The following is a 22633-nucleotide window of genomic DNA, read 5'->3' as shown; positions in this document are numbered from 1 at the left end:
CATGTATCTATGTACATACATAAAGTCAGACGCCCTTTTTTCGTAGCATTGCTAGCCGCCGAAGATAATCTCGTTCTCTTCAAGCTGTAATCACGTGGCTGAATATTGCTCACTGATTCCAATTTTGTGAGGTGACGCGTCGCTCACCAAGTCCACTTCTTTCACTTAACACTCATGGTCGTCCCCTATCAGTCTTCTGCGGCTGGTGTTCTTGCTTTGCTATCCGAGCCAGATCCTGTTTTCAAGCAACATGCATTAAAGTCCCTCAATGACCTGGTCCCGCGGTTTTGGGCCGAGATTTCGGAACACATTGCTCTCATGTGGGTGTTGAGCCTTGTCTGAACGTATCCTTCTCACTAGAAACAACTCTCAGTGAATCCTTGTATGATAACGATGATATGCCCAAGGACGCACGAGATTCAGCTGCACTACTGGCCAGCAAAGTCTACTACTTCCTCGGAGAGTATGTAGAGTCCCTTTCATTTGCATTGGGAGCAGGAAACGCGTTTGAAGCCGAGTCTCGCGTTCTTGGCTCAGAAGAGTATGTGGAGACTGTGATGTGTGAGCGATGAACGTGTTCAGTCAGTCGGCTCGGATGCTTTAACTATGTTTTGCAGCAATGGCGATCGACAAATACATTGAGTTGTGTACCGAAGAACAGGCGAGCAGCAAACAAGACAAAATCGATCCACGTCTTCAGCGCATTATAGAAAACATATTTACACGCTGCATATCCGAAGGAGAATATAAGCAAGTACGGCGCCCTTGATTTGTTCGTCGTATTTTCAAGCTTATATTTGAGTTTAGGCGGTTGGGATCGCATTGGAATCCCGTAGATTGGATATCATATCCAAAATATACGAACAAGTGAAAGACACATCCATCCTATCTTATGCTATGGAAGCTGTGATTGACTCTGGTTTTTCACTGTCATATCGTGACACCGTTCTTCGTTTCCTCTTCCCCCTCTTCCCTCGGCCAACCGCTGGTGATGGGTCGGCGCTTGCGCATGCCCTCACGCGACTACTGGTCACTCTCGGTGACCCATCCCTAACCGTTCCGCTGCTGGTCTCGCTTGTACCTAAGGAGAAGCTGCTCGCCTATCAATTTTCCTTTGACCTTGTAGAAGGCGGAGCACGAGACTACTTGGATCTTGTCCGCACCCAACTTCCTGCTGGTGACGATGTGCGTAAACTTTCCTCCTGCGTTTGGGCCTATTCTGTAATCCATATTGGTTTCAGGATACGAAGGAAATTTTCGACAAGATACGGAGTATTCTCACCGGTCAGGAGTCGGTCAAACTTTATCTTGAATTCTTGAAACGGAATAATCACGTCGATACTCTCATCCTCAAGCATACTAAGGTGTGTAGAGACCAGACTTTGTTGGATGAGTAGTTTATGCTTTTTTAGGATTCCTTAGAGCCTCGTTCGTCTATTTATCACACGGCACTAACGCTCCAGAACGCGTTCATGCACTCTGGTACAACCTCAGACTTATTCTTGCGTGAAAATCTGGAATGGCTCGGACTTGCGTCCAATTGGTCGAAATTTTCCGCCACTGCAGGTCTGGGTGTAATTCACAAGGGTTATTATGAGCAGGGAATGACCATTTTGGGCCCATACCTTCCTCAAAACGGCAACGAAAGTAGCGTTCCTGGTGCTGCATACTCTGAGGGCGGTGCACTGTATGCCTTAGGTTTAATCAATGCAGGGTGTGGAACCGAGGTTTCCGGATATTTAAGGGAGGCACTGCGGTCTGCACAAGGAGAAGTTGTTCAGCATGGAGCGGCCTTAGGCTTAGGGATTGCTGCAATGGGGTCGAAGAACATGGAAACATTTGAGGACCTCAAAAATATCCTCTTCATGGATTCTGCCGTTGCTGGTGAAGCCTCGGGTTACGCAATGGGTCTGATTATGTTAGGTACCGCCACAGAAGAGCCTGTGCGCGAAATGCTGTCGTATGCCCGCGAAACTCAGCATGAAAAGATCATACGTGGCCTTGCGATTGGTATTGCGTTTGTTTTCTATGGTCGTCAAGAAGAGGCCAACCAGACAGTGAAGGAACTGCTCGCCGAAACAGTTAGTTGTCGATTCTCTCCTTAGCTGTTTTGACTGAACATGGTTCTTGTTGCACAGGATCCAATTTTGCGTTACGGAGGTGTTTATACGCTCGCGCTGGCTTATGCTGGAACCTCCAATAACGATGCTGTCCGCCAGCTATTGCATATTGCAGTCTCTGATGTTTCCGACGACGTTCGACGCGCTGCGGTCACCTCACTTGCGTTCTTGTTATTCAAGAACCCTAGTCAAGTACCACGCATAGTTCAGCTACTCAGCGAAAGCTACAACCCTCACGTACGTTGCGGAGCTACACTTGCCCTGGGTATAGCATGTGCTGGCACAGGCATGCAGGTATGTTTTCTGTAAATTTCACGAGTGAACAAATCTCATTCTCCTTAGGATGCTATCGAAATCCTGGAGCCAATGACGAAGGATAGCGTTGACTTTGTACGTCAGGGTGCATTCGTTGCACTTGGAATGATCCTCCTCGAGCAATCTGAGGCATCTTCTCCGTCATTAGCATCTACGCGTTCACTTTATAGTAGAATCGTCGCCGATAAACATGAAGATCCAATGGCCAAACTCGGTGCAGCATTAGGTCAAGGGCTCATTGATGCTGGAGGACGGAACGTGACTATCAATCTTCAAAGTCGAGCAGGAAGTAGAAACACCAATGCGATTGTTGGTATGGTCTTATTTTGTCAATTTTGGTACTGGTATCCCCTTGCCCATTGCGCTTGTCTTGCCTTTGAACCTACTGGAATTATTGGATTGGACGGCGACTTGAAGGTGTGTACTGTTCATCTATATTTCTTGATAGTTAAAGTGTTCGACACAATCAGGTGCCCAAATTCGAGTTCACCTCGAACGCTAAACCAAGTTTGTTCGCCTACCCACCTACGACGGCACCACCCAAGAAGGAGACTGTTATCAAGGTTGCAACAGCTGTTCTGTCGACGACCGCCAAAGTCAAAGCTAGAGAGAAGAAAAAAGCTGCGGCAGAAGGGGACGCGATGGAAACCGTAAGTGAAATAAATATTTCCTATTGCAGCTTTTCATCGTTGTGATCTAGGACGAGAAGCCTGATGTGAAAACTGAGGGTGATGGGGATATCGAGATGAAAACCGAGGGTTCGTCGAAAGGTTAGTATGTCCGTTCACGCCTAGAGGTATACGTACTTAGTACATCCCCAGCGGGCACCTCTAAATCGGCGAAGAAGGAGCCATCATCTGAAACTTTGCCAAATCTCTCTAGGGTCACACCTGCTCAGCTTGCATACATAAGTTTCCCCGCTGATGGAAAGTATCAACCCGTCCGTGCGGTCACTGCCAAACCAGTTTCAACTCGAGGAGGAAAGACCACCAAGCAAGTTGAGGAGAAGGCTGCTGGCGGAGGCGGTATCTTGATCTTGGTCGATCGGCGTCCTCAAGAGACAGCAGAATTCATTCAGTTTGAGACTGTGATACAACCCCCGCCTGCTGATCCAGTCTCAACAGACAATGACGATACAACCCGTTCTGTTGAATCTGGTCCGCATATAGCGCTCGATGAGGATACATCAGAGGCGGAAGCTCCATCATCTTTTGAGGTAAATTTAGTATTTTTCAAATGTTGTTTTCGATGACTGATTAATGCCGCATCCAGTACCCTTTTGACAATGACAGTTAGTCAATATTGTAATTTCTTTGGTTGTTAATAGTTTCAATACTACGTGCTATCTTTGTATCCTTCTCACTCCTGAAGCTCTGTCAGCAGGTCTCCCAGCATGTAAGCTTTCCCATGAGATTTCTTTTCTGTTATTGCTATCATCATGGTTGTTCGAGTCGCTATTCTGGACGACTACCAGCAAGTTGCCCTCAAAAGTGCGGACTGGTCCGGTATCGCTACTCGAGTTGATATCGACGTTTTCACGGAAACTCTTTCCGATGAAGATAGCTTAGCAAAGCAACTCGAACCTTATGAGATAATTTGTGCAATGCGCGAGCGTACAAAATTTCTCCCGTCATTGTTGGATCGTTTGCCCAATTTGCGGTACCAAAAGTTACATTGTTTCCGAGAACCTCTCTTAATCAATGTTTGAGCAGATTAATTGCCACTACCGGTCGAGTGAATAGAAGCATTGACGTGGATTATGCCAAAAAGAAAGGGATATACGTTTCTGGTACGGGAAGTGCTGGGAATGCAACAGTCGAACACATTTGGGCTTTGATAATGAGTGTGGCTCGTCAAATTGTCGCTGAACATATCAATATAAGGATGGGCAATCCTCAGTGGCAGACTGTCGTGCCCATCGGACTTGCCGGTTCTACACTGGGCTTGATTGGGGTAGGTAGGCTGGGATCAGCAACTGCCAAAGTAGGTTCCGCCTTCAGAGATTCTGGTCTCGGCAACAATTTACATGTCACTTAGATTGCGAAAGTGTTTGGGATGAAAGTCATTGGCTGGTCTCCGAATCTTACGCCAGAACGTGCAGAAGCTCAGGGAGTAGAATTCATTGCGTCAAAGCAAGAATTGCTGGGTCGTAGTGACATTGTATCGCTGCACTTGGTTCTATCGGAAAGAACGACGAAAATAATCAATGCAGCAGACCTGGCTTCAATGAAAATGTCGGCTTATCTGATCAATACATCTCGAGGACCTCTTATCGATGAACCTGCCCTCGTCGACGCTTTGAAGAACAAGAAAATAGCAGGGGCGGGACTAGACGTGTTTGAACAAGAACCTCTTCCACTGGATCATCCACTCAGGTTCCTAGATAACGTTACGCTGAGTCCCCACAATGGATATGTCAACCAATCCAATTATGAGGTATGAAAAATCCCCTGATTATCTATGATGACACTCAACTTTTTGCTTATATGCCTCTAGGTTTTTTGGACGGAGACAGTAGAGAACATAAGCGGTTATTTGGAAGGGAAGCCTCGGTCGCTATTACAGTAAACTATTGTCTTGCTTGAGGAAATGTAGTCGTAGTGAGTATGTATATGTGAATGGCTATGGTCCGTGCATAGTGAGGTGTGTCACAGCACGTGACCCTGAATGGAGAATGCTTTTCGTCGTTGGATCTTTCTTTCCACTTTCACTTCGATAGACATTCGTATCAGCCACCCTTGTAAATCTATTCTCAATCAATGGACTCTGAATCTCGAACAACCAAGGCGCGCAAGGAGGGTATGCATCTTCTCGTCTCTTATCTACGACCTCAACTGACGCGTTTACTCCAGCCTACAAGGCCAAAGGCGCACTCAAACAAGACGATCTTAGACGTCGTCGTGAGGAACAGCAAGTTGAAATTCGTCGCCAGAAGCGAGAGGAGAATATTTCCAAGCGTAGAAATTTCCTGCCTTCCACAGGAGCCGATTCAGATGAAGAGGTGATCAGTGGCAATTGGGAGGATCCTGTATGAATTCTTTCTATCCCGATATACCTGATGATGTATCTAACGACACCGACTCTTTTGCTCTAACAGCTAGCCGATGAGATGATCGGTGGTGTTTTTTCCGATGATCCTGAACAGCAGTTAGACGCGACGACTAAATTCCGCAAGCTTCTCTCGAAAGAAAGAAATCCTCCCATCGAGCGTGTAATCGAGTGCGGCGTGGTACCTCGATTTGTCGAGTTTTTGAAAACAGGCCATTCTATGTTGCAAGTGAGGGCATTCATCTACTAATCGCATGGGAGAATTAATTCTGAAATACGACGGTAGTTTGAAGCTGCGTGGGCTTTGACCAACATTGCATCCGGTACCGCAGAGCATACTCAGGTGGTAATCAACGCTCAAGCCGTGCCCGAATTCATCAATCTATTGTCATCTTCCGTCCTAGATGTACGAGAGCAAGCTGTATGGGCTTTGGGTAACATTGCTGGCGATAGCCCTCAGTGCCGAGACTATGTACTTCAGCAAGGCGCTCTCCGGCCTTTACTCACCTTGCTGAGCGAGCATCACAAATTGAGCATGCTCCGGAATGCCACCTGGACTTTGAGCAATTTCTGTCGCGGTAAATCACCCCAACCTGATTGGGAGTTGGTTAGTCGATTCTGTTTTTGGTTTGACAATTATACTGATTATTTCCCAATTTAGATTTCTCCCGCTCTCACTGTTTTAACGAAGCTCATATACTCGCTTGATGACGAGATTCTGATTGACGCTTGCTGGGCCATTTCGTATCTTTCAGATGGCTCCAACGACAAGATCCAGGCTGTTATCGAATCCGGCGTATGCAGGCGTCTCGTCGAGCTCTTGATGCACAACTCTACCTCTGTTCAAACTCCTGCTCTCCGATCAGTCGGAAACATTGTCACTGGAGATGATCTTCAGACTCAAGTTGTGATAGCTTCCGGGGCTCTTCCTGCTCTCCTTGCCCTCCTTTCTTCGCCGAAAGATGGTATCAGGAAAGAAGCCTGTTGGACTATATCCAACATCACTGCGGGGTCCCCTCCTCAGATCCAAAATGTTATTGATGCGAACATCATACCTCCCCTCATTAACATTCTGCAGAACGCAGATTTCAAAACGAGGAAGGAAGCTTGTTGGGCCATTTCTAACGCCACATCTGGTGGTCTCCAGGAGCCTTCCCAAATTCGGTATCTGGTTAGCCAGGGCTGTATAAAGCCCCTTTGTGATCTTCTCACCATGATGGACAATAAGGTTATCCAGGTTGCACTCGACGGTCTTGATAACATCTTGAAGGTAGGCGAGATGGACAAAGCAGCAGCAGGACCAGGTGGTATTAATCAATATGCCACATATGTCGAAGAAGCCGGTGGAATGATAACGATCCATAATCTCCAGCAACACGATAACCTGGACATTTACAAGAAGGCCTTCAACATCATGGACAAATATTTCCCTGATGATGAAGAAGTTGACACCGCAATCGCTGCGCCTTCTGTTGATGCTCAAGGCCAATTTGCTGTAAGTTTTGATGTCACCGGGATTAATGGTTTCCGTCTAATTTTTCAATTCAGTTCCACTCCGATGTCGCTGCACCCCAAGGAGGGTTTAGTTTTGGACAGTAGAAGCTCAGCCAACTATTAGGTTTTGCTATGTCACCATCTACTTAGGCTACATAAAAACGACCTGTTCTTCCTTATTTTGCTGATACTTAGGTTCCGTCAAACATTGTCTTTGTATTCCTTTAATCAATCCAATATCTGTGATCCTCCCTTTCATTGTTTTTTAAAACAGTAAATCGTCTTTATGTATGTATGTATGTATCCAATCCCAAAATTTTCAGGCGGTTTTTTCTTTCCTTGCGTAATAAACTTTCTCAGTACAAACCAGGTACAAACATGGAGGATTGTTTCGTTTACCGGCGCTTTTTTAATGGCCTCTCAAGTACTACCACTAGGTTAGATCTCTCCTCGACTTCTACTGTTCAAATTGGTTCAACTCTTACCTGTTTGAAGAATTGATCGATAAATGTATTGGTTCTCGGATATGGGTTGTGATGAAGAGCGAACGTGAATTTACAGGGACTCTACTTGGTTTCGATGATTTCGTCAGTGAGTGCGAGCATTTCTCAATAGTCGTCCTTGTTCATTTCTTTCTTTTCAGACATGGTTCTCGAGGATGTCACGGAATAGTGAGTCTAATGAAGTTCTCTGATCTACACCAGGATACGACTTTCTGCTGTTCAGCGAAATGACACCACAAGGAACAAAAAAGACGAAACTAGGCCAGACGCTGTTGAATGGGAATAACATCTGCATGGTGCGTCGCAAAACCTATAATTGAAACCATAGCCCGTTGTCTGATTCTATTTCAGCTAATTCCTGGTAGCGATGGACCAGAATCATAGCGGATGCCATATGGATGGTTCTCATTCCGCTAAGACCTCCGCAATGTAGAGAATTTGATAGCCCATTCATATCAATACTTGTACAATATCTCATAAAAACCTTGACCTTGTCGTTGGTACTGTTCTCCGTCCATAACCACGTGACTTAGTCGAGATTCAATAATTTGAATTCTATCAGCTTCCACTTGTAACAGTCACCACCTATCATGCCAATGCGACTACGTCTGGCCGTCCACGGCCTTCGCCATGACCGTGTTTTCCACCTCGTTGCGATAAATCAACGAACTCGCCGCAATGGAAAACCTACAGAGCTTCTCGGTATCTACGATCCTCGCGTGAAGCCTGGAGGGAAGGATCACAAAACAATGGAATGGAGTGTCGGCAGGATTCGTTATTGGCTAGATGTTGGGGCTATACCAAGCAAATCTGTCGTCAAACTGCTTACTATGGTGTGCATTACAGTTTTGTTTCTCTTCCACCGTTTCTCAGATATTTTGTGCAGGGAAATATTCTCAAGTCTGAGTCGCCGTATCACCCCAAATCAACGAGTGACATGTCACCGCCTACTTCGACACCCTCATCGTCTTCTTTAGCATCTTCCCATCCCGTTCAGCCAAAATCATAGCAGTCCGACAATAGCCTATTCACCTTTGCGGTTAAGCGCAAACCTACGAGCTACTTTTCCCCCCATACATATCATTGATTGGACAGTAGTTCCACAATATCTTCATGCCCAGCGGTCTGGGCTAACTCTAGAGGTGTCATGTCGTCTGGGTCCTATGCAAAAATGTACTTCAGTACCCAAATAAAGATATGAAAATCCACTATTCACCTTTATAGATGTGTCGGCACCTCTGGACAGCAGGAAGCGCGCGATTTCTGAATTTCCTCGGTCACAAGCGAGATGCAAAGGTGTATATCCCTAGAGACTATCAATTGAGAGATTCAATGATGATCAACACTTACAAATTCATCCAGTGCGTTAATATTGATGTCTGGATCTAAAGCAACTAGCGTTTCTAGTTTGCTGACATCTCCTGCAATTGCGAGACCATGCAGCGTATTGTCAGAGTCGGTCTCGGGTGCCGACATGGAGCTGACGCTGATGCCCATTCCACCGCCACCTTCACGGTTTTTACTTGAATCTGAGTCAGAATCCCATAAATCATCGTTCGTAGTTTTGCTAGGCTGTGGGGAAATTGAAGCTCCTGGTTGCCAACCTAAACTGTGTGCAATCTCAAGATATCGGTTTTCTGCATCTGTCCCATTAGTGTATTGTTTTCCTGTTGCGTTCCATGCGTCCCATTTGGCGCGTCCGGCCATGTCAAATATCGATGGACGAGAGACGTTTGGTTGAGGGGACACCGTTAGCCATTTAAACAATGCATACAGCTGACACAAAAATCATTGAGTATATGAGGATCTGGACCACGTGTATGCAGAGACCTCCAGTTTAACGGTGTTTGAAACTTTCGCTAGTGAGGTAGAATTTGATAGGTACGACGCAGCATCGCGAAAGGAATCGGAAGGAGCAGATGCATCCATACGGGGGAAGTGAAGAAATAATAAGATTATGTAACCATGTGCGCTATAGCTATAGTTAATCTACAGGTCCAGAAGCGAACATCTATGAAGTATCTACACCAGCCCAGCTGCTTTCATAGCCTGCACACGAAATACTTTCAATCAATATGGAAATTGCGCAGATGACAAAACTTCATACCTTGAACATTTCAGCACCGATTTTTGCAGGACTGTCCGTCACAATAACACCAGCCTTTGAGAGTGCAGCCACCTTATCCGAAGCAGCACCTTGATGATTGTCAGAATTCAATTGCAAGGCAACGCAGATAACGACCACAGACCTTTGCCACCAGAAATGATAGCGCCGGCGTGTCCCATACGTCGTCCCGGTGGAGCCGTACGTCCGGCAATGAACCCAACGACAGGTTTGGGATTTGCTCGGGTCTTGTTGTATTTCTCCAGATATTCGGCCGCTTCTTCTTCCATGGATCCACCAATCTCTCCAATTATAACGATACCTGTATGAACGACAAACTCAGTCAACTGTCTTCGCCCATAAACAACTTATGCCTGCCTTCAGTGGAGGGATCATCCAAGAAGACCTTGATACAATCGACATGTTGGGTTCCAGGGAAGGGGTCACCTCCAATACCGATGCAGAGCGACTGACCCAGCCCGACATCGGTTGTTTGAGCGACTGCCTCGTATGTTAACGTCCCAGAGCGGGAGACGATGCCTTTAGATGTTTAAGTAACAGCTAAAAAGGTATAACCTCAAAACGAATACCGATATTTCCCGGTTTGTGGATGTGGCCAGGTTGAATTCCCATTTTGCAGCCCAGCGGGTTGATAACTACCCGTTGAGCATTTAGAATGACACGAGGGTGTATCGCTGTAGAATTACTCACTGCCAGGGCAATTTGGACCAACGAGCCTTGACTTGAATTGGCTCTTTAAAGCTTGCATAACCTAGATAGTCGATTAGAGCTTGTTTCCACGAGTGAAAACCTCCACATACTCTGATTTCATCGGCTTGGGGAATGCCCTCTGTGATGCAGACAATCAAGCCAATCTCGTTCTCGATTGCCTCAATTATAGCATCAGCAGCGGTAGGAGGTGGCACATAGAGTACAGTAGCATCCGGGCTAGTTTCTCTAACGGCCTAAAAGCACAAACAAGCATTGGCGAAATTCACTCATGGGATTGACAACGCTACACACCTCCTTCACGCTTCCGAAAACAGGGAGGCCGAGATGAGTTTGGCCAGCTTTCTTCGGTGAAACACCTCCGACCATCTTCGTGCCATATGCCAAAGCCTCCTTTGCGTGGAAAGTACCCTGCATTCCCCATTATCTCAAACTCTCTCCTCATATCTAAGAGTTCATGACTTGCCGTTTTGCCAGTGAAGCCTTGGACTAAGACTTTGGTATCCTTGTGAATTAAGAGATTCTGGATGGTATCGTCGTAGCTTTTCCGAGTTGCAGATTGTGTGAACGCCCTGCGTCCAACTAGAAACTAATTAACAAAAAGAAGCAAGGACACCGGTAAAAGAGAGCTCACCATTACGCGTTAAATTTTGTCCAGCTCGACAGAACATGATGGATCGCGACTAAGTTCTCTAAATTGCCGCGCAAAATCGGAACAAATAGCGAAAAGAAGGATGCTTTGTCAGCTCATTACCTCCGCACTCTCCGTCTACTCTCTCCGTCTGCTCTCCGCATACTCAGTCTGTAATTTTCATATGTCTAGTCGGAGATTCCGCGCAACTCCGCACGCACAACGTCGATAGGTCAAAATGCTACACATTGTTCGATACACTCCGTGCTTCCATGCTCACCCGAGGTAGGGTACATCTATGTACATAAATTCATACTTAATTATGACCTTATTCTCATTTTTCCAAAGCGGCCGTTCGACGTCTGTCTCGCGCTCTGCGCGATTCCCGATGAAAATTAATCACAGTATACCTGACCTGATCGAACCTTCGGTCGGTGATTGCCCTACAGTTGCGGTCAGTGCATAGTATCTTCAAAGCGAGGAAAAACACATACACAGTGACATCCGCAATGAATTTTTGTTTCACTTGAACGGGTACAGTTGTAGAGGGCATTCGTTGTAGGACATCCGGAAGCCATACCAGCATTTGACTGGGCCAAGTGGTGGCAACAATGCGGAAGATAGAGATGACCAACGAGTCAGTCTCAGGTGGAAAATCACCAATTAAACCCATTAGCAGAAAGCCAATGAAGTTTGCTCCTTGGCTCTCCAACACATTATGAATTGTATTGGCATAGGCGATGAAGTTTGGTGGGTTTGGCGTCGACGGGTCTAGACACTGGTGATTGAAGATTGCTTGGAAGGTGTCCAAAGCGGAGCAGACAACATCGGATTGAACTATCGTCAGAGCTGCACAATTTGCCTGGAAGGCCAAAGGGAATAACAAAGGGTCGAAATAGATGTCCGGTGTTTGATGAAGTACCTGCATAGACAATTGCACGTAGTCATCTAAAACTGTGCCGCACCATTCAGCTTCGAACTCGTTAGTCATATATATTGGGACCCACCATCAGACAAAGTTCCTGCAGATTGAGTATGCAATAGGCTCATCATCTTATTGGTACTGCGACGGAAAAGCTCTGCAAAAGCAGTATGTAGATTTTGGTCCTCCTCATCGCCGAAGCGTGAAACGAGTTTGGCGCCGATCCAAAGGTAGCTAGCGATGCCTGTAGCCTCAAAGCCCATAGACATGCTTGATACAACCTCCGGTGCTATGGTTAAGACGGCACGGTCGAAGAAGCTCAAACCATATCTCAAAACTCTACTGGTTCGTTCAGCAAGTTCAGGATCCGAGCCATACTTCGATAGGAAGACTTGGAAGATGGACCAAGCTTCTCGACAAGTGTCCTGGCAGGCACTCGGAAGTTCTTCTCCAAAACTGCCGATCACATACAGCATGGCCTCAAGATTCTCGAGCCCATCTACAAAGCCATGATTAGTCGATGTATGGAACAACTACCATATGATAAAATTCTCACCAGAAGCAGCCTGCAGTTCTTGCTTCGTAACTTGACTGTTCTTGTTTGCGACGGCATGAATGATAGCCAAAATATCCAAAGAGAATGTCTTTAGGGATTCAGCTGCCTTTTCCATAGGCATTGCGGAAATCACGTGGGCAATTGCCTCGTATATTTTGCGTCTGTCATCTTGGAGAAGGTTCGACGCAACGGCATGAAGGAAGTTGCGGAGAGTGGGTAAAACCTCGACCAAGTGCTATAAAAAATTTGAATAGCCATTGGGAAATGAGCCATAAACACTCTCACCTGCTTACAGTCTTGGCATAGATACTTGAGCGCCTGACCTGCAGCGGCACATACATCTAAGTCCGCGACCTCAAACCCAGCCGAGATATATTGCAACTGTGGTTGTATAAAGTTCGGATGAATGTTGATCCATTCCGTGTAGCGGGATATGATCAATAGGGCCGCGTAACGGACTCTGGGGTGGAGAGGAAGTTGGGGGATAAGTTGAAGGATCTTTGGGACCGCATTGTCGTCTTTAGGGTCAACAACTGCACCCATGGAGCGCAATGCGAACAAAGGAGCCTCAATTTCCTGCCATGAAAGAGTTCCTTGATTACGGGACAGAGCAGACGAAATCATCTCGTATGTGGCGAGCAAGCACGGCTCCGCCTCCAGCACATCGCAACAGTCTTTCAAGGTGTCGCCCATGACGTGACGGAAGGCTCTGAAGTCTTCCGCTTCTTGACCAGACAAAGGCATATCGTCCGGGGGAAACTGAAGATGTTTAATTATAACGGTCATGACGGATCGATAAGCCTGTGCGAAAAGAGGGGGCACAGAAGACTTTTTCCCAATAACCTGCGCAAGACGAGACCAAAATTGGAAGGTGATGGGCACTATATCGAGGTCTGAATAAGCGGTACACTCTGCAAGAGCTTCAACGATAGGATAAAAGGTTTCAGTATGGCGGACAATGAGCATCCGATAGGTCTCCCCAGATTCTGCAAAAATCCGAGCATAGCCTCGCATCCTGTCAGGATTTTCATGGTCCTTCGTGAGCAATGGCTTCAGTGCAATGACTCGGGGAACTATGAGTTCGATCAGAGGCATGTTATCGTCTATCTCTTGGGTTTCATGAATTATATCACATATCAGTTCAACTGCCGAATCGAACAGTTGGTCGGATGATATAGCTTCGAACGCAAATCCAAGCAAAGGAGACGACGCCAAGTCGGAAAGGTTCACTTCTCCCGACACTATCCAGCTACGCAGACAAGCGAAGATCTGGCTCTGGATATCCGAAGTGACACCTACGAAAAGTGCTGGATTAGCGACAAAGGATAGCATGAAAAATCCAAGTACGCACCAGATGCCTGGATGTACACAGTCAACAGATCGAGCACTTTTTTCACATTACCGGTGACGAGAACAGACAGCCTATCATGCCATTCGTCGTCCTAGATATAAACTCACATTCAGTGATCGAAGTTAAATAAAGCGACACATACGGTGATGGGCACTCTATGGTTTGTGTGCAACTCTTCAGGAAGTAACGTTAAGAATTGGAGTAGAGTAGGGACCGTACTCGGATTGGATCCAAACTTGTTAATCATGGTTTCCACTGCGTTATTCCAGGAAGGAAATTGCATCGCCAAACCCGCCAACGCCAAACATATTTGTACAACAATGTTACGTGGACCCGATTTGTACGTTTCTAACGCAGCGAGAAGCGTATCTTTGAGGGCAGGTAGATTTACTGGATCTACCTGACTGAGGTCGTAGGTAACCTTCAAATGAACTTCAGTAATCTCCGAGTGAGCCACCCAATCATAACGTACTTTGGCACGAAATGTCTGAGCTGCAAATATTTTGGCTGCGAGTGGCGCATCCGGGGAGAGGAGGAGGACATTGCAGGTCGACCAAGCCTCAGGCTGCAGGAGCGCATCGATTCAGGTCAGATTGAATGGTCGAGGAACGGTCCATGCGAAAGACAATTACAGAGTGTTGAAAATCTTGCAGCCAATTGTTCGCTTTGTCGAGCGATGCCTTGTCCGGAGTACGAGTAAATACGTCGAGCGCAGCCAATAAAGCAGGTATATCAGCCATTCTACGATGAGATTCAAACGTAGGTGTAGAGAAAGAGTCAACAGACGATCAGTATCATGATTACATCAGCGATGCATCAATTGAAAATTGACAACTCGAGCATACAATTCAAGGGCGCACGGCCGACAACTGACCACGCAGTAGAACAAGCCTCGAAAAGGTGGTATATGGTATATATCGTCGAAGCCGTCAATACATCCCAGCTCCAAAATGAAGGCGCAAATCATAGAAATATAACCGAAACTAAGTAGGGAGCAGTAGACTGAGTATCCATCATCGTAAGTAGGGAAAAAAGGAACGTGTGATTGTTCAAGGGAAGCAAGAAATAACGTCAGAGTATTACGGGCACAGACAACGTACAAGACAAGGAAAATGAAGGTAAGAACCCGTTGAGTAAGGAATACGACATGCAGTCTGAGGATACGATGCAGGACGAAATTGATCGTCTGGAGAATTTTGGGCATCCTAAGTACGCAGGAAACCCTTCCTTCTGCCAGTCTGCGTAGAAATTTAGTCACCAATCACAAGCAAAGGAGAGCCGGGCCATACCGCGTTCTTTTCCGGAGTGATTGGCCGGCCAGTTTCGATTTTCCGCTTCTTATCTTCCAGATCTAACCGTTGCTTTTCAAGAGCCTCCTTCATTTCCTTATGACGAGCATATAGCTCTTCCTCGGATTGCTTGAGCTTAGCCTCTTTTTCCTGGACCTTTTGCTGGAAGACCATCTTCATTTCCGCCTCCATCTTGGCTAACTTAGCTTCGTGCATTACTCGCTCCTCTTGCAGACGCGCAGCCGGGCTAAACAGGACGTTATTTCACATATTGAACTAAGATGAAAAAGATGAAAGCTACACACTTGATTTCTTTGAAGACACTTGAGTCTTGCGCAACACCCATGCTGACAAGCTTCTCTGTACGCCAGTTCTCGTACAACACATCGTTAGTGTGTTCTCTGAGCTCCTCCATATACGTACGGACAAGCATCTGTCGAAGTTTGACGAAATCGCAATGCTGCCAAAACCTTCATGAAAAGTGGATCAGACCGGGAGACACTATACATACCTCCTCATTGTCTACTTCTACGACACCCCAGGGATAGGCGCGCCCTCTGACCTTGCGGCCGTCCGGTGTAACGACAAAGTTGTTAGAGCCCACGATTGCGAAAGGAATCTGGCTTCTGATTTCTTCCGCTTCAGCAATGGTCTCTTCGTCTTCGTTCTCGTAGGTAGGTGCCTCGAAGATGTGAATCTGATGGTGTTCTATATCTGACAGAATCTGAGCATATCATCAGTTCTACTTGACGTATGTAGTACAATGTAACGGTCGTACTCTTTGTTTGAAACTAGCAATTTCCTCGTCGGTCATAGTGTCTGCTTTTGCTATGACAGGAATCAAGTTGACTTTGGTATGCAGCCGGCGCATGAACTCGATATCAAGTTGTTTCAAACTGGTAAAATGAAAGAAAACAGGATAGGAACACTAAAACACATACAATTCAATATGAACTTACGAGTGACCTGTTGGTTGTATGAAATACAGGCAAGCGTGCACCCGGTTGTCCACAATTTTGAGGCGGTTGACACGGTTCTCCTGTTCGAGATACGAGTCGAACCTGGACTCAATGTTTTCCACAATGGGTTTCCAACTACAGAAAATGACATTGGTACATGCTACAATGTGTAGCAGAAGACGCACCTGTCGTCGTTGTTAACGAAATCACCAAACCCAGGCGTGTCGACGACGGTAAGGTGGAGCCGGACACCGTTCTCTTCGATATCTATAACGTAACAGAAGATGAGCTAAACATAAAGTTAGGAGCAAAAGCCACGTACCAGCACCAATGCTCTCAATGGCGACGGTTTTGGGCCTCTCCGCAGAAGGATCCAGGGACTCTTTGGGGGGATAAAGAGTAGTGTTGAACAAGGTGTTGATGAGTGTTGACTTGCCCAAACCCGACTCGCCTTGTTGGAAAGTTGAAGTTGAGACGGAAGAAAGAGCCTGTAGGCGACTTACCGACCACCATTGCAGTGAACTGGAAGCCCTTCCTCACACTCTTTCTATGCACCTGGTTTGGAAGGTTGGCAAACCCGACGTAACCCATAAGTTTTTTCCTAATGACTGAAGAGATACCAGTCGCTGGAGGAATGGGCTGGCCGAAAGAGGTGGTTGAACCGTTTGGGATGCCATTGGAGTAGTCTCCGTCGCGCGAGGATGTGTACGAGTCCGTCATCTGTAATTTTTGAGCAGTTGAACGCAGAGAAAGAGAACCAAAGACAAACTCTAAAGAGTAACGCGATTCTGCGGTGGGAGCAGGAAGACTGCTGAAGATGGCTGTGCTACTTTTCCCACAGGTTGTAGGTGCCATAAGTACTTTGACAGAGTCTAACTTTCCTCTGATGCTGTTCTGATGTACAATACATAGTATGCAATTGACGTCTATCCCTCCCTCTCTATTACTGGTAGTCTATTCTATTGGTAGAACATACCCATATATCTCACCAACTTTTCGTTTTTGCACGAGAATTTTGCCAAGGAGTGCTCCATCATGTCATTCTTTCTTTGCATTTACCTCATGTTACCTGTCGGGACGTACTCTTCCAACGTGACTATCATCGAACGACGACCGTTACTGAGTTCCGTGGATCAGCAAGGCTTTTTCCGCTGAGAAGGGGAACGTGGTGAGCTCCGCTTTGCAATATCTCGCCATTATAGAGCGTATACGCTTGCCTTGAACTGGGCTCGTGTTCCGCGGCGCCGCTGCATCTATAAGCACGTTTCGAGTGGCTTAGGTTGTGCGGTCCTAGGTCTAAGGAAACTCATCGCGGCACAGCAATATACGAAGTCCTTACGCCGCGTGTATCTTTTGTTATCTTCTCAGACATGATTATTGTGGTATGCGGTTATCATGAGCATTGTTGGCCGTACTGTCGAGCTATAACGTTTAATTTCGATGTGATTTATTTGGACTGTAGATATTCGGTCAAATGTGTATCATACTACTGCCAACTGGCGGATAATCATCCTAGAGTTCGAGATACCGTCAAGGCGACCGGAATTGAACTTTGTTCGATGGTATGTAGCATATTCCAGCTGGATTGACTACAAACACCTCAATATGTGTTGGCTTTGAGCTCAAAGACTGATTGAGTTACTGTCAGTGAACAAGAGCCTCCCAATGAGAATGTGCCTCACCGTCCGGCCGCGCGTAATGACCCGTAGTATCGAGATCAAATTTGCCACGAATACAGTCATCCAAGTCGAGATCCGCTGTTAGGACGCCTTCTTCTCCTAGCAGAGGGCCCGCTAGTATTTTTCCAAGCGGGCTAACAATAACACTTCCGCCTGCAATCATGACATTCTCAGGATTTCGAGCATTGATGTCGGCGACTGGATGGTCTTCCGGATAATCTTTTTCTTGTGCGAACTGGCAGGCCGATAGAACGAAGCAACGTCCCTCAATAGCAATGTGCACCATCGAGTTCTGCCACACAGGTCGAGCATCAACAGTCGGAGCACAGTAAATCTGAGTTCCCTGAGAGTAATAATAAGTTCGCACTGACAAAATACCATTGAGTATATCCGCTTCATTCTAATTCGCCTTGACGTACAAAGAGGCATATAGTTCTCCCTAAATGAACCGATTAGCAGGAAAGGATACTGTCGTCGCATATTCCGTCGTACCAGCAAATGCTCGCAGAAATTTTAGTTGTCACTTCCTTGGCACGCTCTGCAGTTGGCGGAAGAGATGTTTCGAGGACCGGAAGAGTGGACCCATCTCCTTGTCCCCAGATTAAGCGCTCAGCGGCTGTGGGCACTAACTTTCGGTGTTTACCAACGAGACCTTGAACTGGCGAGACGAAGATCGCAGTGCAATATAATGTGCCGACATCGCGTTCGATTATGCCTGAAACGATGAACACGCCAGTCTCTTTGCTTATTTGCTCGATCCTTGAGATGGCGGGAGAGGGAATTTCAATTGCTGCGTTGTAGTATTTGAGAAACTCCTCTCGTCCTAGAGCGGATCGATCTCCGACTACGACTCCGAAAGTTGACATTTTTGGGTAGCCACCAATACTGGGAGAATAAATTGGGTACCTTATAGATGGGAATGACAACGTACAAAGCCTCTGGAAAGACAGCAATCTGAGCCCCATCTCTGTCAAGGATTAGCAAGGACAGTATGAAAGTGAAGAAAGAAGGAACGCAACCGTTCGGAAGCCAAGCGAGTAAGTTGTTCCATTTTATCCAATGTGTCTGTTAGTGAATAGGCCTGTGTGCAGGTCTGTACTACAGATGCTCTTACAATTCTCGACGAAGACATGGCAGTAACAGTGATGTTCGTGATCGATTCGAGGTCCCTTTTATAAAGCGTCACGGCCCGATGACGGAAAAGAATGGAGTTGTAAGAAACGAGCATGACATTGAAGGCTATTACATGCTCCGGGAACTACTAATAGGTTGATCAGGCAACCACTCCTGAGGAAAGTCACGTATTGTCGGGCGAGCATGAACACGTCCCCGAAGGTGCTCCCCACGTTTTGCCTTTCTTGTCGCGGAGTAAATGTGACGAACATCCTGAGGAACGTCCTTGAATGTATCCTTCTTGTTCTACAGAAAACTTAGTATCTTCTTGAGTTTATAGGGAATTGCAACGCACATTGGCTTCTCCAATTAATCGGTCAAATGTATCACTAATCCACTTGAGATTTTGGGCAGGATGTAAGAAATCCTCGCAAGAAATTTTGATGAAGCCGTTTCCCCATGGCTTCAGATCGCTAACGCCAGAGTTTGTTGGTGGCCTTAGCGACCATCTAGGGCCAGCGAGAAGTTTGAACTTGTGCACGGAACGCTCGTCAGTCAATGGAAGGTCATCTACAGCGGCGACGACAACGCGCTTAGAGGTTGCTGGATGATCTTCCCCACCGTACTCTAACGAGCGTACAATGAGTGGGGAGTTCTCTGGAACAACAAATGGCTTTCGGTACGCTGTGAGCCGCCAATGAAAAACTGTTTGGATGTGTAGGCAAGAACCACAGGCGTACCGACAAGTTTGGGCATTTCATGTTCAATGAGACGGAGGTAATGGAGCGTCTGGCGCTGCTCCCTCAGCATGAGATGGCCTGCAGATGTTGTATCGTCGTCGTCGAAATCATAATCCAACATGTCTTCCGCCTCGTAATCTTCCACCAGTTCTTCAGACTTGACAGACCTCTGGACCGCATGAAGAGAGCCTGAGGCATGCATATAACGAGAGAGGCATGGTCGTGTATATAGAGGGGCACGTAAAGGAGTAGAGCGAATGACTGCGCGTCCAAAAGAAGTGGCAGCAAGAAAGGACATTTGGTTGATCCAAAAAAGGCAAGTCGTGACTACCTACAGTAAAAGTGTTTCGTAACGTAGAAGAGCCAAGGTCGCCAACAGGTCGCCAACGTCCCTTGCTTAGGATCAGATTTTACTTTCAGCAGAACCTCCTCTAGACCTCTTAGACAGCTTGGGAACGAGCCTATAGATTCTCCGCATTCCCCTCCTCTACGTTTTAACTCGTGACACTGAGGCGCTCAGTCTGCCCGTTTCGCCTTGGGATATGTATGACAATGACAGTTACAATGAGAAGATGCAGTACATAAGGTGAGTAACATGAGGATGGTATAGTTCGGAACTTGGTGAAAAAGAAAGGGAATTGCTCCTATGAGCACCTATGCCTCCTCCAAAAGAACTTTCCCTGGGCTTTCATGTTCAGTGTGCGGGGCAGGGTTTGACGCAGATATATATTCTGCCTCTTGCTCTGCATCACCAACACGGTCGGATGAAATACTTTCTTGCCCCGGGCTTTGCGAAGGGCCCTTTTCAGGCAGGTCGGGAATTGCGGGAGCTTGGTCTTCCTGCCATTTCTTACCTTCCACAATCTCTCGCTTCCAGCTGAGGTCACTCATCTTTAGCGTGTCGACGATTGCGTGGCCCGCTTTTGCAATGCGTTCTTTGCCCGCCTCCTTCAAGTGACTTTGTTTCTTTTTCCATTTTCCGATATGCTCGATTCTACGTAACAATTTCAGTTCAATCGAGGATTTGAATTGACTTTCCAAAGCGCGCACTTACCCCCAAAGAGCAGCTTCAGCTTTGCTTATTTTCACCTTACTCATATCCACGCCACGCTCAGTGAGTTCATCTATAAAACGATGGAAATGCTGTATGTGAACTGTTAACAGCTGCTCCTAGGCGAAATTTTGGCACAACTTGCATAAATTGAAGTTCTGGAAACATCGTTTTTAGCATACTGAACACTGGATTTGAAAGAGTTATCTTTTACCGATAATGGCCAGACAAAGGGGATAACGTATGAATCATTCCATCCTTGACTGATATTAGTCCAGCAGATGTGACGATACCCCCAGCTAGGAGGCTGCTATGTTGGAAGGTTCCGGTATCTACAAGCTCTGAGTTAATGATAGATACATACCAACAAAATCCGTCGAGACACACTCTTTATGCCGATGAACATATTATCTGTGAAAATTTCAGTGAACAAGCAAAACAAAGTTCATTGAATGTAACCACAATTTTGGTCCTATAGACAGTTAAACATACATAAGCAAAATACAAGTACATTGATGCCATGACTTACACTGGCATATAACCATGTATTTCTTTTCAATGTTGTTCGTAAAAGTCGGTTGGTAACTCCACGGACTGTAAAATATCGATAGAATGCCTTAGACCACCTTGTTTTGCCTTTTGGTGGTCCGAGGTAGTGCATGACAGCATCCGAGTGGACGCTGGAGGAGGGAGAAACGACAGGTTCAAAGCTCCCTCTTCGTTGCACAGGCCGAGCTGGCATGTCCTCTGGTACAATCCCACTGCCATTCCCAGAATCTTTCCAGCGTCCTGCGGTAGTATCTACCAATTCATTATTTCGTGCCCAGCGTAGTTTTCCGGTATCATCAATCTTCACAAGGTAATTTAGTCCTACGATCACATTTTGAGCGGACGTATAGAAAGACAAAGCAGTCTCATACTCTGTTCTGCTGAGAGATAACTAAACAGTCTCGAATGATTAGCGTTGGAAAGAGATTGTAGAATGAATTATTCTTACGTTATTCGCTGATTAAAAGATAGGTTAAGTGTTAGTACATCGAAATGAAAACGAAATCCGTCACCAACTTCTTTCTCGAGTTGTTCTCGAGGACATTCATCAAGAGAGAGATCCTTTCCCTCTCCACGATCAAGCCTGGCGAGGATAAGTCCTAATGATTGTGTATGCATAATCATGACCATGTTCTCGTACCATTTGAAGAAATTGTCCGCGGTATTTGACTCTTTCCACTTTTTATGATAATACTAGAGTGAAGAGATGATATGTCACTGGGCACGTAGATCAACGTAAGATATTATGCATATACCTTGACTATTTTGATAAGGGAGTGTTAAAGTTCGTCAGAACCGTATTAATCTACTTATAAGCATCCATTACTCACGATTTGACCCATAACGATGCTTCCTGGGGAAGCGATCTATTGTAAGCGAGGTGGGACCAAACCATGAGGAAACAACTTACGAATCAATGAGTTCCAGCCAGTGTTGTGTTTCCAGGTGTTTCTGGACAGGCAAAGAATCCGTGATATTCACGCCTGGCTTGTTCATAACGATGTTTCCATCTCGTATCTTGTTGGCAAAGAACGCGCCACGATTCCATCGTTCTTTCGCTGAGTTTTTACCTGCATCAGCACTGGTCCTATGCACCTGTGGATTGGTTTAGAGGCAAGTGAGATTGCTAATCGCGATGCTTTACTTTCAGTATGGCATGTTCCGCGGCATCCTGTGTATTTCAGGAACTTGTCAGACATTGACTCTAGGTAGTGGGATCAAGCAAATACCTTCCACCTCAGCTCAGGCGAAAGGTATTCTTTCTGTAATCGAGCACGACCATTCTGTTGTCTCCAAACCTTCTGGATTTTTGCTGCCGCTCTTGCTCGTTCTTCGTTCTCTGCTTCGTATTTCCCATCATGGTACCCATCTGCAATCTTGTTGAGGACTGAAGGTTTTCTGTCTTTGTCTTCATTATTCAATACATTCTCGTGGGTCATAGTAGGGAATAAGGGTTAAGATGGTGAGGACATAGTAACAG

The 22633-nt window shown here is 46.2% G+C and overlaps 12 protein-coding genes across 12 annotated transcripts; 4 read left to right on the top strand and 8 right to left on the bottom strand.

The window, feature by feature from the left end:
* Positions 1 to 174: 174 nt before the first annotated feature.
* Positions 175 to 5003, top strand: C8R40DRAFT_1162960 (D-isomer specific 2-hydroxyacid dehydrogenase; the record flags this gene model as incomplete). Its single annotated transcript, XM_046230318.1, has 15 exons — positions 175 to 320; positions 374 to 561; positions 618 to 754; positions 808 to 1185; positions 1242 to 1364; positions 1413 to 2081; positions 2139 to 2414; positions 2463 to 2852; positions 2906 to 3085; positions 3136 to 3205; positions 3230 to 3673; positions 3956 to 4103; positions 4148 to 4418; positions 4473 to 4871; positions 4932 to 5003. The coding sequence occupies 15 exons, from the start codon at positions 175 to 177 to the stop codon at positions 5001 to 5003; spliced, it is 3891 nt and encodes a 1296-aa protein (XP_046081806.1).
* A 125-nt stretch (positions 5004 to 5128) lies between these two features.
* On the top strand, positions 5129 to 7322 carry C8R40DRAFT_1240193 (armadillo-type protein). The gene is made up of 6 exons (XM_046233512.1): positions 5129 to 5234; positions 5288 to 5463; positions 5533 to 5712; positions 5770 to 6090; positions 6145 to 6978; positions 7032 to 7322. The coding sequence occupies exons 1-6, from the start codon at positions 5195 to 5197 to the stop codon at positions 7080 to 7082; spliced, it is 1602 nt and encodes a 533-aa protein (XP_046081805.1). The 5' UTR covers positions 5129 to 5194; the 3' UTR covers positions 7083 to 7322.
* Positions 7310 to 8053, top strand: C8R40DRAFT_1124875 (like-Sm ribonucleoprotein). Its single transcript, XM_046228950.1, has 5 exons — positions 7310 to 7414; positions 7473 to 7568; positions 7621 to 7648; positions 7704 to 7776; positions 7832 to 8053. The coding sequence occupies exons 1-5, from the start codon at positions 7390 to 7392 to the stop codon at positions 7862 to 7864; spliced, it is 255 nt and encodes an 84-aa protein (XP_046081804.1). The 5' UTR covers positions 7310 to 7389; the 3' UTR covers positions 7865 to 8053.
* On the top strand, positions 8054 to 8718 carry C8R40DRAFT_1153474 (ribosomal protein S16 domain-containing protein). Its single transcript, XM_046229576.1, has 2 exons — positions 8054 to 8313; positions 8367 to 8718. Exons 1-2 carry the CDS (start codon positions 8071 to 8073, stop codon positions 8487 to 8489), a joined length of 366 nt encoding a protein of 121 aa, XP_046081803.1. The 5' UTR covers positions 8054 to 8070; the 3' UTR covers positions 8490 to 8718.
* On the bottom strand, positions 8561 to 9409 carry C8R40DRAFT_1056007 (ankyrin; the record flags this gene model as incomplete). Its single annotated transcript, XM_046225045.1, has 4 exons — positions 8561 to 8641; positions 8697 to 8786; positions 8831 to 9256; positions 9311 to 9409. 4 exons carry the CDS (start codon positions 9407 to 9409, stop codon positions 8561 to 8563), a joined length of 696 nt encoding a protein of 231 aa, XP_046081802.1.
* A 93-nt stretch (positions 9410 to 9502) lies between these two features.
* On the bottom strand, positions 9503 to 10984 carry C8R40DRAFT_1162955 (succinyl-CoA synthetase-like protein; the record flags this gene model as incomplete). Its single annotated transcript, XM_046230317.1, has 10 exons — positions 9503 to 9529; positions 9588 to 9676; positions 9730 to 9906; positions 9963 to 10124; positions 10175 to 10240; positions 10296 to 10356; positions 10406 to 10549; positions 10608 to 10724; positions 10780 to 10895; positions 10948 to 10984. The coding sequence occupies 10 exons, from the start codon at positions 10982 to 10984 to the stop codon at positions 9503 to 9505; spliced, it is 996 nt and encodes a 331-aa protein (XP_046081801.1).
* Positions 10985 to 11278: 294 nt separating this feature from the next.
* Positions 11279 to 14513, bottom strand: C8R40DRAFT_1162954 (armadillo-type protein; the record flags this gene model as incomplete). Its single annotated transcript, XM_046230316.1, has 9 exons — positions 11279 to 11413; positions 11435 to 11898; positions 11952 to 12365; positions 12423 to 12657; positions 12708 to 13717; positions 13774 to 13864; positions 13916 to 14194; positions 14246 to 14338; positions 14406 to 14513. The coding sequence occupies 9 exons, from the start codon at positions 14511 to 14513 to the stop codon at positions 11279 to 11281; spliced, it is 2829 nt and encodes a 942-aa protein (XP_046081800.1).
* A 465-nt stretch (positions 14514 to 14978) lies between these two features.
* Positions 14979 to 16741, bottom strand: C8R40DRAFT_1056083 (Septin; the record flags this gene model as incomplete). The annotated part of the gene is made up of 9 exons (XM_046225050.1): positions 14979 to 15011; positions 15063 to 15309; positions 15368 to 15522; positions 15574 to 15786; positions 15841 to 15958; positions 16022 to 16156; positions 16207 to 16288; positions 16344 to 16472; positions 16525 to 16741. The coding sequence occupies 9 exons, from the start codon at positions 16739 to 16741 to the stop codon at positions 14979 to 14981; spliced, it is 1329 nt and encodes a 442-aa protein (XP_046081799.1).
* Positions 16742 to 17508: 767 nt separating this feature from the next.
* On the bottom strand, positions 17509 to 19208 carry C8R40DRAFT_621050 (carbon-nitrogen hydrolase). Its single transcript, XM_046235665.1, has 7 exons — positions 19169 to 19208; positions 18720 to 19119; positions 18632 to 18667; positions 18193 to 18585; positions 18120 to 18139; positions 17704 to 18066; positions 17509 to 17650 (listed from the first exon to the last, which is right to left on the bottom strand). Exons 2-7 carry the CDS (start codon positions 18926 to 18928, stop codon positions 17622 to 17624), a joined length of 1050 nt encoding a protein of 349 aa, XP_046081798.1. The 5' UTR covers positions 18929 to 19119; positions 19169 to 19208; the 3' UTR covers positions 17509 to 17621.
* C8R40DRAFT_1162951 (mitochondrial ribosomal subunit protein-domain-containing protein) lies at positions 18943 to 19674 on the bottom strand (the record flags this gene model as incomplete). Its single annotated transcript, XM_046230315.1, has 3 exons — positions 18943 to 19119; positions 19169 to 19497; positions 19554 to 19674. 3 exons carry the CDS (start codon positions 19672 to 19674, stop codon positions 18943 to 18945), a joined length of 627 nt encoding a protein of 208 aa, XP_046081797.1.
* Positions 19675 to 20029: 355 nt separating this feature from the next.
* C8R40DRAFT_621141 (uncharacterized protein) lies at positions 20030 to 20711 on the bottom strand. Its single transcript, XM_046235666.1, has 2 exons — positions 20608 to 20711; positions 20030 to 20547 (listed from the first exon to the last, which is right to left on the bottom strand). The coding sequence occupies exons 1-2, from the start codon at positions 20649 to 20651 to the stop codon at positions 20208 to 20210; spliced, it is 384 nt and encodes a 127-aa protein (XP_046081796.1). The 5' UTR covers positions 20652 to 20711; the 3' UTR covers positions 20030 to 20207.
* Positions 20607 to 22631, bottom strand: C8R40DRAFT_1210995 (uncharacterized protein). The gene is made up of 5 exons (XM_046233188.1): positions 22064 to 22631; positions 21984 to 22006; positions 21097 to 21474; positions 20819 to 20862; positions 20607 to 20696 (listed from the first exon to the last, which is right to left on the bottom strand). Coding segments are annotated over exons 1-4 (489 nt in total). The 5' UTR covers positions 22150 to 22631; the 3' UTR covers positions 20607 to 20696; positions 20819 to 20860.
* Between the last annotated feature and the right edge of the window lie 2 nt (positions 22632 to 22633).

This window comes from Lentinula edodes (genome assembly GCF_021015755.1).
Source record: "Lentinula edodes strain Le(Bin) 0899 ss11 chromosome Unknown C8R40scaffold_42, whole genome shotgun sequence".
Classification (NCBI taxonomy): Eukaryota; Fungi; Basidiomycota; class Agaricomycetes; order Agaricales; family Omphalotaceae; genus Lentinula; species Lentinula edodes.
Note: the sequence above shows the minus strand (reverse complement) of the source record. Positions and strands in the feature narration are given on the sequence as shown.